This window comes from Protomyctophum bolini (assembly GCF_963924005.1).
Source record: "Protomyctophum bolini genome assembly, chromosome: 16".
Taxonomy (NCBI): domain Eukaryota; kingdom Metazoa; phylum Chordata; class Actinopteri; order Myctophiformes; family Myctophidae; genus Protomyctophum; species Protomyctophum bolini.
Window position 1 is genome coordinate 10,229,442 of NC_137877.1, and position 13,673 is coordinate 10,243,114.

At 43.5% G+C, this 13,673-nt stretch overlaps 1 protein-coding gene across 5 annotated transcripts in view; it reads left to right on the forward strand.

The window, feature by feature from the left end:
* The window catches only part of kdm6a (lysine (K)-specific demethylase 6A), a 63,574-nt gene extending 52,488 nt beyond the window's left edge, over window positions 1-11,086 (forward strand). For all 5 annotated transcript variants that reach the window (XM_080785627.1, XM_080785628.1, XM_080785629.1 and 2 more), the window contains 9 exons: window positions 989-1,041; window positions 1,538-1,612; window positions 3,093-3,241; window positions 3,524-3,638; window positions 4,268-4,455; window positions 5,529-5,670; window positions 7,722-7,848; window positions 8,959-9,129; window positions 9,979-11,086. In XM_080785627.1, coding sequence (XP_080641753.1) covers window positions 989-1,041; window positions 1,538-1,612; window positions 3,093-3,241; window positions 3,524-3,638; window positions 4,268-4,455; window positions 5,529-5,670; window positions 7,722-7,848; window positions 8,959-9,129; window positions 9,979-10,005 — 1,047 coding nt within the window. In that variant the 3' untranslated portion in view covers window positions 10,006-11,086. The remainder of the gene's footprint in view (window positions 1-988; window positions 1,042-1,537; window positions 1,613-3,092; window positions 3,242-3,523; window positions 3,639-4,267; window positions 4,456-5,528; window positions 5,671-7,721; window positions 7,849-8,958; window positions 9,130-9,978) is intronic.
* Window positions 11,087-13,673: the final 2,587 nt, after the last annotated feature.

Sequence of the window (13,673 nt, forward strand, 5' to 3'; positions counted from 1 at the left end):
TTTTTCACCTGACAGGGGGGGAGTTTCCCTGGTTGGACGTAGCACGTGGAAGGAACACGTTATTCCAACCAGTTCCTTTCCCCTCCATCAGGAGCCCCGGCGGGCCAGGGGGAGGCAGTTTAGAGACCAGGATTACTGCATGTTTTTGTGAGGGTACCTACCCTAGGGGACATGGGGAGAACATGCAAACTCCACACAGAACTAGCACTTAATATACACACGACAGACGTGCTTGTGGGAGGGAGAGGCCGAAAGAGTGGGACCATAGTCCAGTGGTTTTCAAATGTGTTCATGTCATCGACCCCCGAAATGGTACCATAGTCCAATGGTTTTCAAACTTGTCATGTCACCGGCCCCCGAAATTGACTTTAATCCTAATACGAAAAGAATATTACATTACACACAATAATAATTTCAACTCAATTAAAAAAATATGAAACTGCTCCTCTGGAACCCTACATGAACCTATAGTGTAATGCTTTGACAAAAGGCGATCAGGTGGTGCAGGGGTAAAGTGCCTGACCAGCACCGTGGAGGTTGTGGGTTCGAATCCTCTGTGGTGCAGCGCGGCTTTGTTGAGCGTCTATATGGACACAATTGGTTTCGGGTGAGGGAAGCTGGGTGGGAAGGGTCATTGATCCGGAAGTTATGCTGGAACGCCTACCGAGTGGCAAAATCCTACTATCTGGCCTTGACAGATCCAAACAGAAATGTCCCATATGATTGTATTAAACGTTAAATTCACCAAGATTGCAGCTAAACGGAAAGCTTGAATTATCCTCTTCTATCTCCACACGAGCACACACAAATACATTTTACATAGATAGATAGATACATACATACAACAGCAGTGACAGAACAGAAATCTGTGAATGTGTCGGGAGGGATGAATTGGCATAATGACTATTGGGGAGAAAAAGGTGTAATGATTTCATTGCAAATACAAAAAAAAACCCCTTATCAACTATGATCTGTATCTGTTCCTCAGGAGGAGAATGAGAAGAAGAAGGAATTGGAAGCAGAAGCAGCCACCTCAGAGAAGTGAGTTTCTGTCACCTCTTAACTGATTATGTCCAAAGTAAAAATGTATTCCAATGGGAGAAGTGAACGTTTTTATGCCATTATCTGCCGATTACATTTCGGAAGGTCGATAATATCGGACATCCTTACTTCTGACCCCTTCTTTAGCTCCGCCCCCACGGTCACTGAATTAAATATTGGAACCATTCTTTACAAGCCACTCCAGATATTCTGACACTAACATTCAGCAACACAAATCAGGAGAAAATGCACTTGGTTTTCGACTGTCACAGCAACAACTTTTCGTGATATCTCTAGCAACAGTAACGCAAGATATATGCGTTCATCAGACGGCGACCAGTTATGACACCATTTGTGTGCCATGTCGTACCTATTGTGGTGAAGATTCTGATGGTGGATCTTCCTAAAACAATTGAGCATCCTTGATTATGTGGCCTCATTGCTCGGGAAGCCCTTTCTCAGCTTCCTCTTAACTAACTTTCCCATAATCCCACAGTGCGGCACGGCGGCGGAAAGGGCCATTGAAGCACATCAAGTTTGGCACCAACATTGACCTCTCTGACGAGAAGAAGTAAGTGAACAATATTTTTTTTTTTAACCCATTTTGACAGTTTTCTGAAAAAGCTATGTTTCTATGTCAGTCCTTCTTCGCTCTTTCAAAAATAGCAGACCTACAAGCTCGTAGCGTGCCACTCGGTGGTGCGTTATGAGCTTGTAGATCTGCTATTTTTCAATAGCTAAAGCATAACATAATGCTAACACCCAAAATGGGTTAATTAACATGATGCATGTACTTGAGTTGGATGGTTGCTGTTCTGAGAGTTTGCCCACCTCTGAAGCGGGCTTGACACTAAACGTTGTTGTCCTTAGGAAGTCAGGAGATCAGTCAGTTGAGAAGTGAGGACAAAGTTGCTGAATCAACACCACATTTAGCTAAACAGATGGTGTGACGTTCGCTTTTCAACAACAAACACATGAACATGCCATGCAATGTGTGCATACTTAAACCATTTGGAAAATGGATACAGATGACCACTGCACAGCAGGGGGCTTACAGGGCATAGGCACAACGTTATACTTAAAATAAACTAGTTAAGACTATTTTGGTTTATCATATCTCTTATTTCATGTTAAAACAATAAACACAGCACAGCTTTACCTGGATTTTTATTTTATTTCTCAAGTACCGGTATTATCAATAGCGAGAATGATTATGAAGAATTTACACAGCGGCCTGTCATTTCTATGTAAATCCAAGTAAGCTACACATGCTGTAGCGACCTACAGTAGATATACAATCTATATGTGCTGTATTCGGACAAAATAAATGTACTGCGCTTATTACTGCAATAATGCTATAATGAAAACATAGAAAAACAAAGCAAACAAAGTTGGTGACTTTATATATTGTCAATTACTTGCATGAGAGGAGGAGAGGTGAAGGTAGTTGCTTTAGCAGACAGTTTGAGTGTCCAATGGAGTTGAGAGGTTTTGTACGAAGCGCTTTTTACTACTTTTCATTGGTTCAATATTTTTAAGTGGTGCAACCACTTCATTACGGAGCTTTGTGTGTCTGGCTGGGTCTGTCCCTGGCTGGCTGCCTGGGTCTGTCTGTCCAAACACAAAAATAGCGTTTGGTTGGTTTTCATAACCAAGTGTCACTGTTGCGCAGCCTAAAACACACACACACACACACACACACACACACACACACACACATACATGGAGTTGCGCCACTTACTTCACACGGAGTGATTTTTCCCCCCCCGCCAACACACAGACATAAAGGGTGTTCAATAGCACTGATTTAAATCAAAACCTCAAAAATTGAGTTATGTTGTTTCCTCCTGACGGCAACGATTTGTGAAAGACTGTTGAAACCGACTGAGCTTGCTGGGTCACAACATCTTGCGACACGACAGGGTATACACCGCCTATTCAAATTAGAATAGAATACAACAGATATTCGGAAAACACTTTCCAAAACACATCGCCGCTGCCACAGGCACAGCTGTGTAATGCTAACCTCCAACATTTTGTCCCCCGTGCAGGTGGAAGCAGCAACTCCAGGAGCTGAGCAAGCTGCCGGCCTTTTCTAGGGTGGTCTCTGCTGGCAACCTGCTCAGCCACGTGGGTCACACCATCCTGGGAATGAACACTGTCCAGCTCTATATGAAAGTCCCTGGGAGCAGGACTCCAGGTAGACACTCACTCACTCACGCACTCTAAGCAAGTCTCTTACTGTCTGTCTTTCTCTCTCTCATAATGCACGCACTGTGGCAACACAGGGGAGAATAGGCAAGATTCACAATAAAACAAGAGGCTCAGAGTCAGATTCAACATGTAACTTAAATTGTCTTTTATTAAATTGTTAGGGAAAGGGGAAAACGGCTGTTTCCCCTGGTTCTCCACAGCACGCACGCACACAGTATTTACTCTATTCGAACTTTTTTTTATACGAATTATGCATGTTTCTATGCAGGACACCAAGAGAACAACAACTTCTGTTCGGTCAACATCAATATTGGTCCTGGGGACTGCGAGTGGTTTGCCGTGCCTGAGCCATACTGGGGACTGATCAATGACTTCTGTGAAAAGTAAGTAATGTAAAAGGGAGCAGTGATACAGCAGTATATTAGATTAGATTAGATTCAATTTATTGTCACTGCACATAGTATACAAATACTTTGACAATGAAATGAATAGTGGCGTCCAACCAGAGTGCAATACAGTAATATACAGTACAAGCAACACCGGTACTTTTAATCATTATTAATCAGAATGTCTAATACTTTATTTATTCTCCATTGTACGACTCGGGTGTCCAAAAAATAGCCGATCTACAAGCTCGCAACGTGTCACATCGAGCTTGTAGATGGGGTTCTATTTTCATTTCAAGACAAAATGTAAATCAGGCTTAACACCAGTGTTGTTTTTGGCAGCGACGCGTTGTGAGCTTGTAGATCAGCTATTGTCAGCATGCAACCAAGTGTAAAATGACTTATACTGGATATCTTGTCCACTAGTCCCTTCCTAACATTTTAGTCTAGTTTTTATTTGTCGCCGAAATTGTCAGTATATTTAGTCTTGGTTTTAGTCATCGTAGCTTAGTTTTCATTTGGTTTCCATTTGTTTTTGTCAGTGAAAATAGGTAGTCGACGAACATTTTTCGTCTTAGTTTTAGTCGACGAAAACAACACTGCTTAACACAAACCCCACATTGTAGGAATAACATCAATTTCCTGATGGGTTCGTGGTGGCCCAACCTGGAGGACCTGTACGAGGCCAACGTGCCGGTGTACCGCTTCATCCAGCGTCCGGGGGACCTGGTGTGGCTCAACACGGGTACGGTCCACTGGGTCCAGGCCATCGGCTGGTGTAACAACGTGGCATGGAACGTCGGACCCCTCACAGGTGAGAATGGGCCTTCTGCTCCTTTTATATCTTGGCTTTTAACCCATTTAGGCCTGACGTCGAAATTAAACATTTTTTTTTTTTTTTAATGTCATTTTTTTCTGAAAAACCTCATGTTTTTATAGTGGTTCTCAGTATTTCATGTCGAGCACCCCCAAAAATATATGAAATTGGCCGCTGACCCCCATCTGAAAATGTGTTGTTTCAGGGACCACCTCCCAGAAGCAAAGATTTTAGTTAAAAACGTTCGCTCTGAAATAGTATATATTCAAAGCTTTGCACCACATGTTCATGATTTTTCAAAAATAGCAGACCTACAGTACAAGCTATGAGCTTGTAGATCTGCTATTTTTCAATAGCTAAATTATAACATAATGTTTAAAACACCAAAAGGGGTTCCCGCCCCCAAATTGGGTTAACCCATTTTGACCTGAGATCAGATTAAAAAAATGTCTTCTACATCCTGACAGTTTTCTGAAAAAGCTATGTTTGTATGTCGTTCTTCGATTTTTCAAAAATAGCAGACCTACAAGCTTGTGGCGTGCCATGAGCTTGTAGATCTGCTATTTTTCAATAGCTAAAGAATAGCATAATGCTAACACCAAAAGGGGTTCCCGCACAAAATGGGTTAAACCCGGTTGAGAGTTTGTATGGTCTACGTTTTGTGTCACTGTCGTGACGCTGCTGCGTCTTGTATTTTTCCAGTGATATGTCTCCGTTTGTGTTGTGGTGTTTTCTTTTTACTTTGTTCTTGCAGTTTCTTTTCTGTGTTTTTGCTAGTGTATTTAGTTTTCTGTACACACACGTTGTTAACCGTGCATCGTATAACGTGCTATATAAATAAAGTGGATTGGATTGAATATCTCTAGCGCAGGATTTGTAGGGGCTTAGATGCAGGACTGCTGATCCAATGGAGCAACTAATATTAGAAAGCTCCTGGTCTACTAGGCAGCTCCCAGGGGTGAATAGACAACAACAAAAGCCCACTTAGATGAATGGGTTTTTATAAATAAATGTGTACAGTCGGACGGAGATGAAAATGAAAAGCCTTGTCTTCCTCTTGCCCCCCCCAGCCCACCAGTACAAGTTGGCAGTGGAGCGCTATGAGTGGAACAAACTCCAGAGTGTCAAATCCATCGTTCCCATGATCCATCTCTCCTGGAACATGGCCAGGAACATCAAAGTGTCTGACCACAAGCTGTTCGAGATGATCAAGTGAGCACACACACACACACACACACACACACACACACACACACACCTTATTACTGAGACTTCCTATAATTAGCCCTTCGCTAAACCCCACCCCAAAAAAGAGATTGTCCAATGCCAAATCCTAATAGTTTAGCAACCGTTGCTATGCAGGACAAGCTTTCGTCACCTCATAGCAGTCAATGTTGCATTGCTGTGTTTTTGAACACATACACAGCTTAACGTCGAGGGAAGTTACACGCCTGATGTGATGGCAATATTACTAATCACCGCAATCTTACCGTGCAACATGAAAACTCCCGTTAAGAGTTGATTGTTGGACACTGTTTCTCCCTTCTGTAATGTCCTCGTATTTCTAGATTATTGAAATGACGTCATGCACATTTGTCCAGTGCATGGCCTACTGCAGGCCTGGTTGACTAGATTTAGAAGACCTTTTGAAGATTTGTGCTACTGAAACGATCGATTATTTGGAGAAATCCCCGTCATTTAACATGCATCTCAATGGGGGAGTAGGACATGCTTGCCATGTCTCCTCGCTGCTAGCGTGGCTATAGAGGGTATGCGCATGCTTAAAGTGAATGGCACATCGAGTGGCAAAGCAACATGCAAAGTGAGTTTAACATTGTTTAATGTTGTTTAATGCAATCAGATAGGGCTTTTCTGTGTGGATGTATGGGCTGTCAAGGCCAGAAAGTAGTTTTTTGCCACTCAGTAGGCGTTCCTGCATAACTTCCTGGTTTGATGATGATGTCACGCGCATACCCTCTATTGCAGTGTTTCCCAACCTTTTTTGTCCCAGGGAACACTTTTCATAGCCCTAAAATCTCGGGGAACACCTGGGGGGGGGGGGGGTGTATATATATATATATATATATAAATATATATATATATATATATATATATTAAATATATATATATTAAATATATAGTAAAACGTAAAAGTAAATATACTTTTAAAAACACACATGACAGCACTCATCAAATAACTTCAAAGAGAAAGAAAAGGACAGAGACAGAGCCTCAGTTTCAAAAAAATTGCTCATATGAAATGTGAAATGCCACCTAATCCTTTTCCTTTCTTTATTATGAGCCAACTTGTGAATGCTGCATGCTTTTATTGTGAAGGGTCTCAGTTCTCACAGCCTGCTTATTTCCACGTGCTGAAAATAGCTGATCGACAAGCTCACAACGCGTTGCGTCCGCAACGCGCTGTGAGCTTGTAGATCAGCCATTTTCAGCATGCAAGCATAACACGTGTACGACGAAGAATAAATCAGGCATCGCTGCGCTTCTGTGAAGGGAGGGAGATATATTTTGTTGGCCGAACGAGGCGATCATGTTTGGACATCTATGGAAAGCTATTTTGGACAGCTATTTTTCGTGGCACATTATGTTTAATCACAACAACGTCACGTTTACTTTACCTCCTCAGTGTTTGGGTCGGGACTGTGTGTGTCTGCCGTCTACGTGAATATGCACTCTGCGCGCTCCAGTCTTTCTGGAGGGAGCGAAATGTAGCGTCTTCTGCATGCATCTAAGCATTAACATTTCAATGGCCGAGGGTCGTTAGAGTCTATTGTTCCGTGTTGTAGTTATCGCGTGTCTAATGGTTAGACGTGTGACAACAACGACGCAACAATAGGAAGCCTGCAGCTCAATAGCTTTTGCTTTCGGGGGAGGGATAGTGTTAATTTAGTTAAAATCAGGCGGAACACTTGGAGACATCAAGAGGAGCACCATAGCTCCGCGTAGCACAGGTTGGGAAACACTGCTCTATTGGACAAGGACGGGTTGGGGAGGGACTTAGAAAAAACAAACAAAAACCTCATAACATCCAATCAACATCAAATTGGAATCTAATGTGCAGCTCCAAAAGTGTCTTCTTCTCTGTCCAAAGGGGTTGCCACAAGTGTCATTAGATTGTTTTAAATTTGTTTTACAATCATGTGGTATTCAGTTCGATGCACAAACTATGTGCATCGGATAGGAATCCTTGGCTGATTCTCCCTCCGTTTATGTGTGTGTGTGTGTGTGTGTGTGTGTGTGTTTAGATATTGTTTGCTGCGAACTCTCAAGCAGTGTCAGATGTTACGGGAGCTGCTACTGGCCGCTGGGAAGGACCTGGTGTGGCACGGGAGAAGCAGGGACGAGCCAGCACATTATTGCAGCATCTGTGAGGTACAGTAGTAAGGCAGTAAAGGCACCCCCCTCTTCCACACGCACACACACACACACACACACACACACGCATGCCTAGATGTGGTGCATGTGAATCGATCCATCAACCCTCACCGGGTACAATATACACAGTGAAATACTCATTGTTGTTTTAACTGACAGTGAGAGAACTCTCGGCCTCTGCCTCGTTCCTGCGCATCACTGGCGTGCCAATTACCACGATGACGCACACCCTCTCTCGCGTAATATTGGACTCATTCGGTCGTTCACACCTACTTATTGTACGTTCTATTCACAATTAACTACGATAGTTAAAGGTAGAGTAAGTGATTTCACTCAAAAAACCTTAGGTTTCGACCGGGTCGGGTCTTGGCCACTGAATGCTCTGTAATGTGTCGATGCATAGGCCTATTGTTAGTCTGTTGTTATAAAGAGAATATGATTTATATTGCGAGTCAATAATGAATAGACTTGCATGTTATTGTATTGTAACCTATTTCAGGAGGGCTGTCTTAAGGCTCATACATAGTCTGGATTTACGGTGGTGGGGTGACCACCGAACTACAACATGATGTCACGAGCCGCGGTGAAGAGCAAACCACCACCACCGCTCCAGCCCTTCTCTCTGTTTTTACTCACCCCCGCTCAACGTTATTTCAGCTCCGGTGGTCAGCTCACCACCGGAGCGGTGGTCACCTTACCACCGAAAATCCAGACTATGAATAGGCCTTTACTGAGACAAGAAGGAAGTGAGACCAATGTCTGTGACATCATAGACACGGCTAAAATCTAAAATATCGATAACCACATAATAATAATACATCGATAATCGATAATACACAAAGACCCCAGGAAAGTGTTCTAAATCTTCTAAACGTCATTAACATTAACAAAAAGGGTGAAGTGTCCTTTTAATTGAATGTTGCAACCTTTGTGAATGTCCTGTGTGCATGTTTTGTAGGATAGCTAGCCAACAAAAAAAAGCATTAGTGTTATTATTATGTGGTTGTCGTTTTTAAATGTGCTAGTGGTGTCTGACAGAATGTTGACGTGGGATTTTTATTTGTGTCTGATTGTTGAAACAATTCCAAACTCTTCTCGTCCCCACAGGTGGAGGTGTTTGACCTGCTGTTTGTGACCAGTGAGAGCAACCGCAGGAAAACCTACGTGGTGCACTGCCAGGACTGTGCCCGTAGGGGGAGCACTAACCTGGACAACTTTGTGGTGCTAGAGCAGTACAGGGTAGAGGACCTCATGCAGGTCTACGACCAGTTCACACTTGTAAGTACTAGAAAGAAGGGCCGCCTGGATGTTGTATACGGCAGTGGTCCCCAAAGTGGGGCCCCAGGGGTCCTTGAGGCAGTTCCAGGGGGGCCCCCTGCTAAAGGATAGTTACATTAACATTGATTTTACAATATAAATTGGGGGTCCTAGAGATAGAAATAACCTTAAATGGGGTTGCGTAGACTAATGCGTGTCAAACTGGGGGGTCCTTGAAATTAAAACGGGATGAGAATAATTTCTACAGCGGTAAAAAAAATCTTCTCTTGTGGGGGTCCCTGGCATATCTTTTCAAATGGGGGTCCGCACAATGTGGTGGTCACACAATGTCTAGCACGTAATCCTGGTAACAGTAAGAAGTTAGAAGAGATGTAGTGATTATGATTGAATATGCACAGCTGCTACTGCTGTGGCAGAACGTGTGCTGTGCGATACGGCACATGGCATCGCATGGCTGGCTACCAGGCGCTCCCCAGCAAAAATGTGTTAATATAGAGTCACAAATATTTTATCCACTTTAACCATACTTTGGCTATTCAAAAATAGCAGATATATAAGCTTATAGTGCATCACAAATGTTGTAGATGGGGTCTGCGGTCCAAATACATTTTGGGGGTCCTATCTATCATCTATATGATATTATAGTATGATTAACCACCTAAGCCCTATTTAATTACATACTTGGCAACCGTTTTGCACAAAAATAGAGGGTATGTGTGTGACATCATCATTTCCCACCCGAATTGCCACTCACTTTATGCATGTGCATACATATATGACATGTGACCTACAAGCACAAATGGAAGAACAGATCGAGCGTCATTGTGTTCTTTCTTCTTTTTCCTGCAGGCAAGTCCTCTGCCTTCCTCCTCCTGATGGTAAACGAACAATTGTTCTGAGGACAATTTTTTTAAAGAGTTCTTGGCGGACTTCTCCGAGAGAGACCCTACTTTCTTTTCTGATATTCAGGAAGTAAAGCCCAGCAGTCCTTCAAACTGCGCTTTTGTAGCTATCCCATAAGGCAGCTGTGTGAAAGCTGTTGTGTCTATGCAACCTTGCCCAGAGTGGTGTGGCTCCCCCCGGTGGACTGGAGGGGGGGTGGCATCAGCCTCTCCTCATCAACCATGACTGTTCTACTGCTGGCCCAGCTGGACTTCTCTAGAAAACACCCCCCCCCCACCCCAATATACACAAGTTTTGTATATATTATGTTACAACTGGCATCAACATCACACAAAAGACTACTGACTTGAGGTTTTCTTTCCTTTTCTTCGTATTATGTTTGTGTGTTGACACGAGTTCTCATACTTTCGTTACCTTAAAACACCCCCCCCCCCACCCCACCCCACCCCAGAGATGAGTAAACTAGCATAGCTGGTCTTTTGTATGTTGGATAGATAGACATCTCCTGGGTCAGGAAAAAAAGAAGAAAAGTGTTTTGTAATGTGAAGAGTCGAGTGACATGTTTGATTGAAACATTTCCCCTCGTTTTTATTTTATTTTTTATTTGGTCTTATGTTTTGATCTCGTTTGTCGGAAACCACGCTGAGCTTTTATTATTATTATTATTTTTTAGGTTTGCTTGTTTCTTGGGTATAAAAGATTAAATCATTTTGAGAGAAACAACAGCCAAGTCACAGAGAAAATGGGTTGCACATAGACAAAGGAGTAGACTTTAATTTTCTTTTCTTTTTTTTCTAATTTTGATGTAAATGGACACTATTTATAAATGCATATTTATTGCTTGAAAATATTTGTTGATGGAATGCTGTAATTTTTTTCCCAGAGTACCTGCCATTAAATTAGAAGGAGCCATGAAATTTTAAGCACGGCCCTTCGTACGTTTTCTATATAAATGATACTGCTTAGTAAGCATTGTACAGAGACCCTCCTTGAAATGGGTTTATTGTTTGAAGGATGTTTTATGCGTCAATAAATAAAACTGTCTTTATTTACACCTTCAGCTCTCTTGTGCTCATTCTGCAGTTGAAATCCATTTCGTTGGATTTGCTGCTTCTCCGCCTGGAAAGGAGCCAGCTTAGGTGGTTCGAGCATCTGGTTAGGATGCCTCTCGGTCGTCTCCCTAGATCCGCGACCTGACTACGGATAAGCGGTTGAAGATGGCTGGATGGATGGATTTGAATGACTCACCAAGTCGTTGGTTGCCGGAGGACAAACTGAAAGTCCAGGTGGATACAATTATTAATTTGTCATTCATCCTGGCTTGGTTAGGGACGCACAGAGGCGAGGGCCCGAGGGTGACCAGCACGCACCTGTGACTGGCTTAATAATACGCACGGGGCTCACCTCGATAATAGCGACGCGATCTCATGTGGTTGTTCATGTTTGCGAGTGGGGGTTTGTGAACTTGTGGTCAAGACCTCTTGACCACAAGTTCACAAACCCCCACTCGCAAACAGAAGACTGCTGCCAATGCTGGCTATGTCCTCTATATGGGACGTTATCCCATATAGAGGACATAGCCAGCACTGGCAGCTTTTATCCGCACTTCCATCCGTTCGCCTTTTTTTTTAAATCATAATCTCCCATCAGCGGGTCCAAGCGACACGATCTCATGTGGTTGTTCATGTTTGCAAGTGGTTGTTTGTGAACTTGTGGTGAAGACTCTTGACCTCCAAGATGATGCCTCTCATAGGGATTGCATTGGCAGCTGCAGTACACCGTTGAAACGGACCAGAAGCGGGGCCGCTGTCTCGTTTTGGTGGGGGCGTGGCATTTGTAGTCCGCGTGTGTCTCTATAAAAAGACGGTTGCACTTCACAGCTTCTTCAGCTGCAAAATGAACGTGCACAGTGTTGTGGTTTTCCTTTTTTTTTTTTTATAATTTTTATCCCACGATTTTGTAACCCATTTTTCACCCTGTGTCAATTATCTAATGTGATCCTGGGCTCTACACACCCTCCGCCAACCTGGGGAGAGCAACGGACTTGAACTCATGCTTCCTTCATGCGAGTGTCCAAGTTGCTCCTTTACACCTGACAGGGGGGAGTTTCCCTGGTTGGACGTAGCGCATGGAAGGAACACGTTATTCCAACCAGTTCCATTCCCCTCCATCAGGCGCCCCGGCTGGCCAGGGGGAGGCAGTTTAGAGACCAGGATTACTGCATGTTTTTGTGAGGGTACCTACCCTAGGGGACACGGGGAGAACATGCAAACTCCACACAGAAAGGCCCTTTCGCCAACACCGCCTTGGGTATGGGCACTGATGACGCGGAGGAGGAAACACGCCGCCAGCACCCACTGCGCCCCGAGCGGGAATCGAACCCAGGACCTTCTAGCTGTGAGGCGACAGCACTACCAACTGTGCCACCGTGCCCCCTGAGGTTGTGGTTTTCCTGTCCATCTGTCTCCTAGTCCGTGAGTATTCAACATTCAACATGGATTATATGTTGTGACGACGTTATTTGGCTGCTATCTGTTCACTTTGGAAACGCATCATTACAGATGGACTTTGGATTTCCTTGTTGCACGATGTTTGTTGTATGTTGTTTATTTAACTGTCTCATTCTGTCGTGTTCTGTTATCCATCATTTAAAGATTTGTCTTGCTGGTTTTGATTTAGTGTTATTTTCAATGATTTATTGATGATGATGATGAATAGGGTTGTTAATCTTTTGGTATTCGATTTGATTCTGGATTTAAAATTAATCCCAGTCAATTTGATCCCTTTTCATTCGCAACTTGCCAATACACCGTGTGCATCATTTGATGTTCATTTAACAAGCCTGCTTTATGTCAATGGAGTTTCCCAAAGCGACTTCAGATTTCGCAGCTGCGTAAGATCTCATAAAGGTATTCAGCAGCAAACCTGTTTCCTGAAAGCCTTCTGAGCATACGCAGTATCTTCATTAGTAGTAGTAGCCCTAGAATGTCTCCTGTTGGTACATACATGTTGGCACAGTATTCCACATACAGGAGCCATAGATCCCTTCCATCCGCTCCTGGTTGTGTTCCACATACAGTTCCATAGATCCCTTCCATCCGCTCCTGGTTGTGTTCCACATACAGTTCCATAGATCCCTTCCATCCGCTCCTGGTTGTGTTCCACATACAGTTCCATAGATCCCTTCCATCCGCTCCTGGTTGTGTTCCACATACAGTTCCATAGATCCCTTCCATCCGCTCCTTGTTGTGTTCCACATACAGTTCCATAGATCCCTTCCATCCGCTCCTGGTTGTGTTCCACATACAGCGCCATAGATCCCTTCCATCCGCTCCTGGTTGTGTTCCACATACAGGAGCCATAGATCCCTTCCATCCGCTCCTGGTTGTGTTCCACATACAGGAGCCATAGATCCCTTCCATCCGCTCCTGTTTGTGATGTAAACAAAACGGTAGTACCCCGATATGTTCCCTCAGTCCCTATGCTCATACAAAAGCCAATTACCGACGAAGGGTAGATGGGATCAATGTGTAAAAGTAGACATTCAGGGCTTTCATTCGATAATAATGTATAGGATATTTTCTGTGTTCATTTTTATAACTGCCTGTCAACGTCTGTCATAAAACTGTCCCTAACTAGGC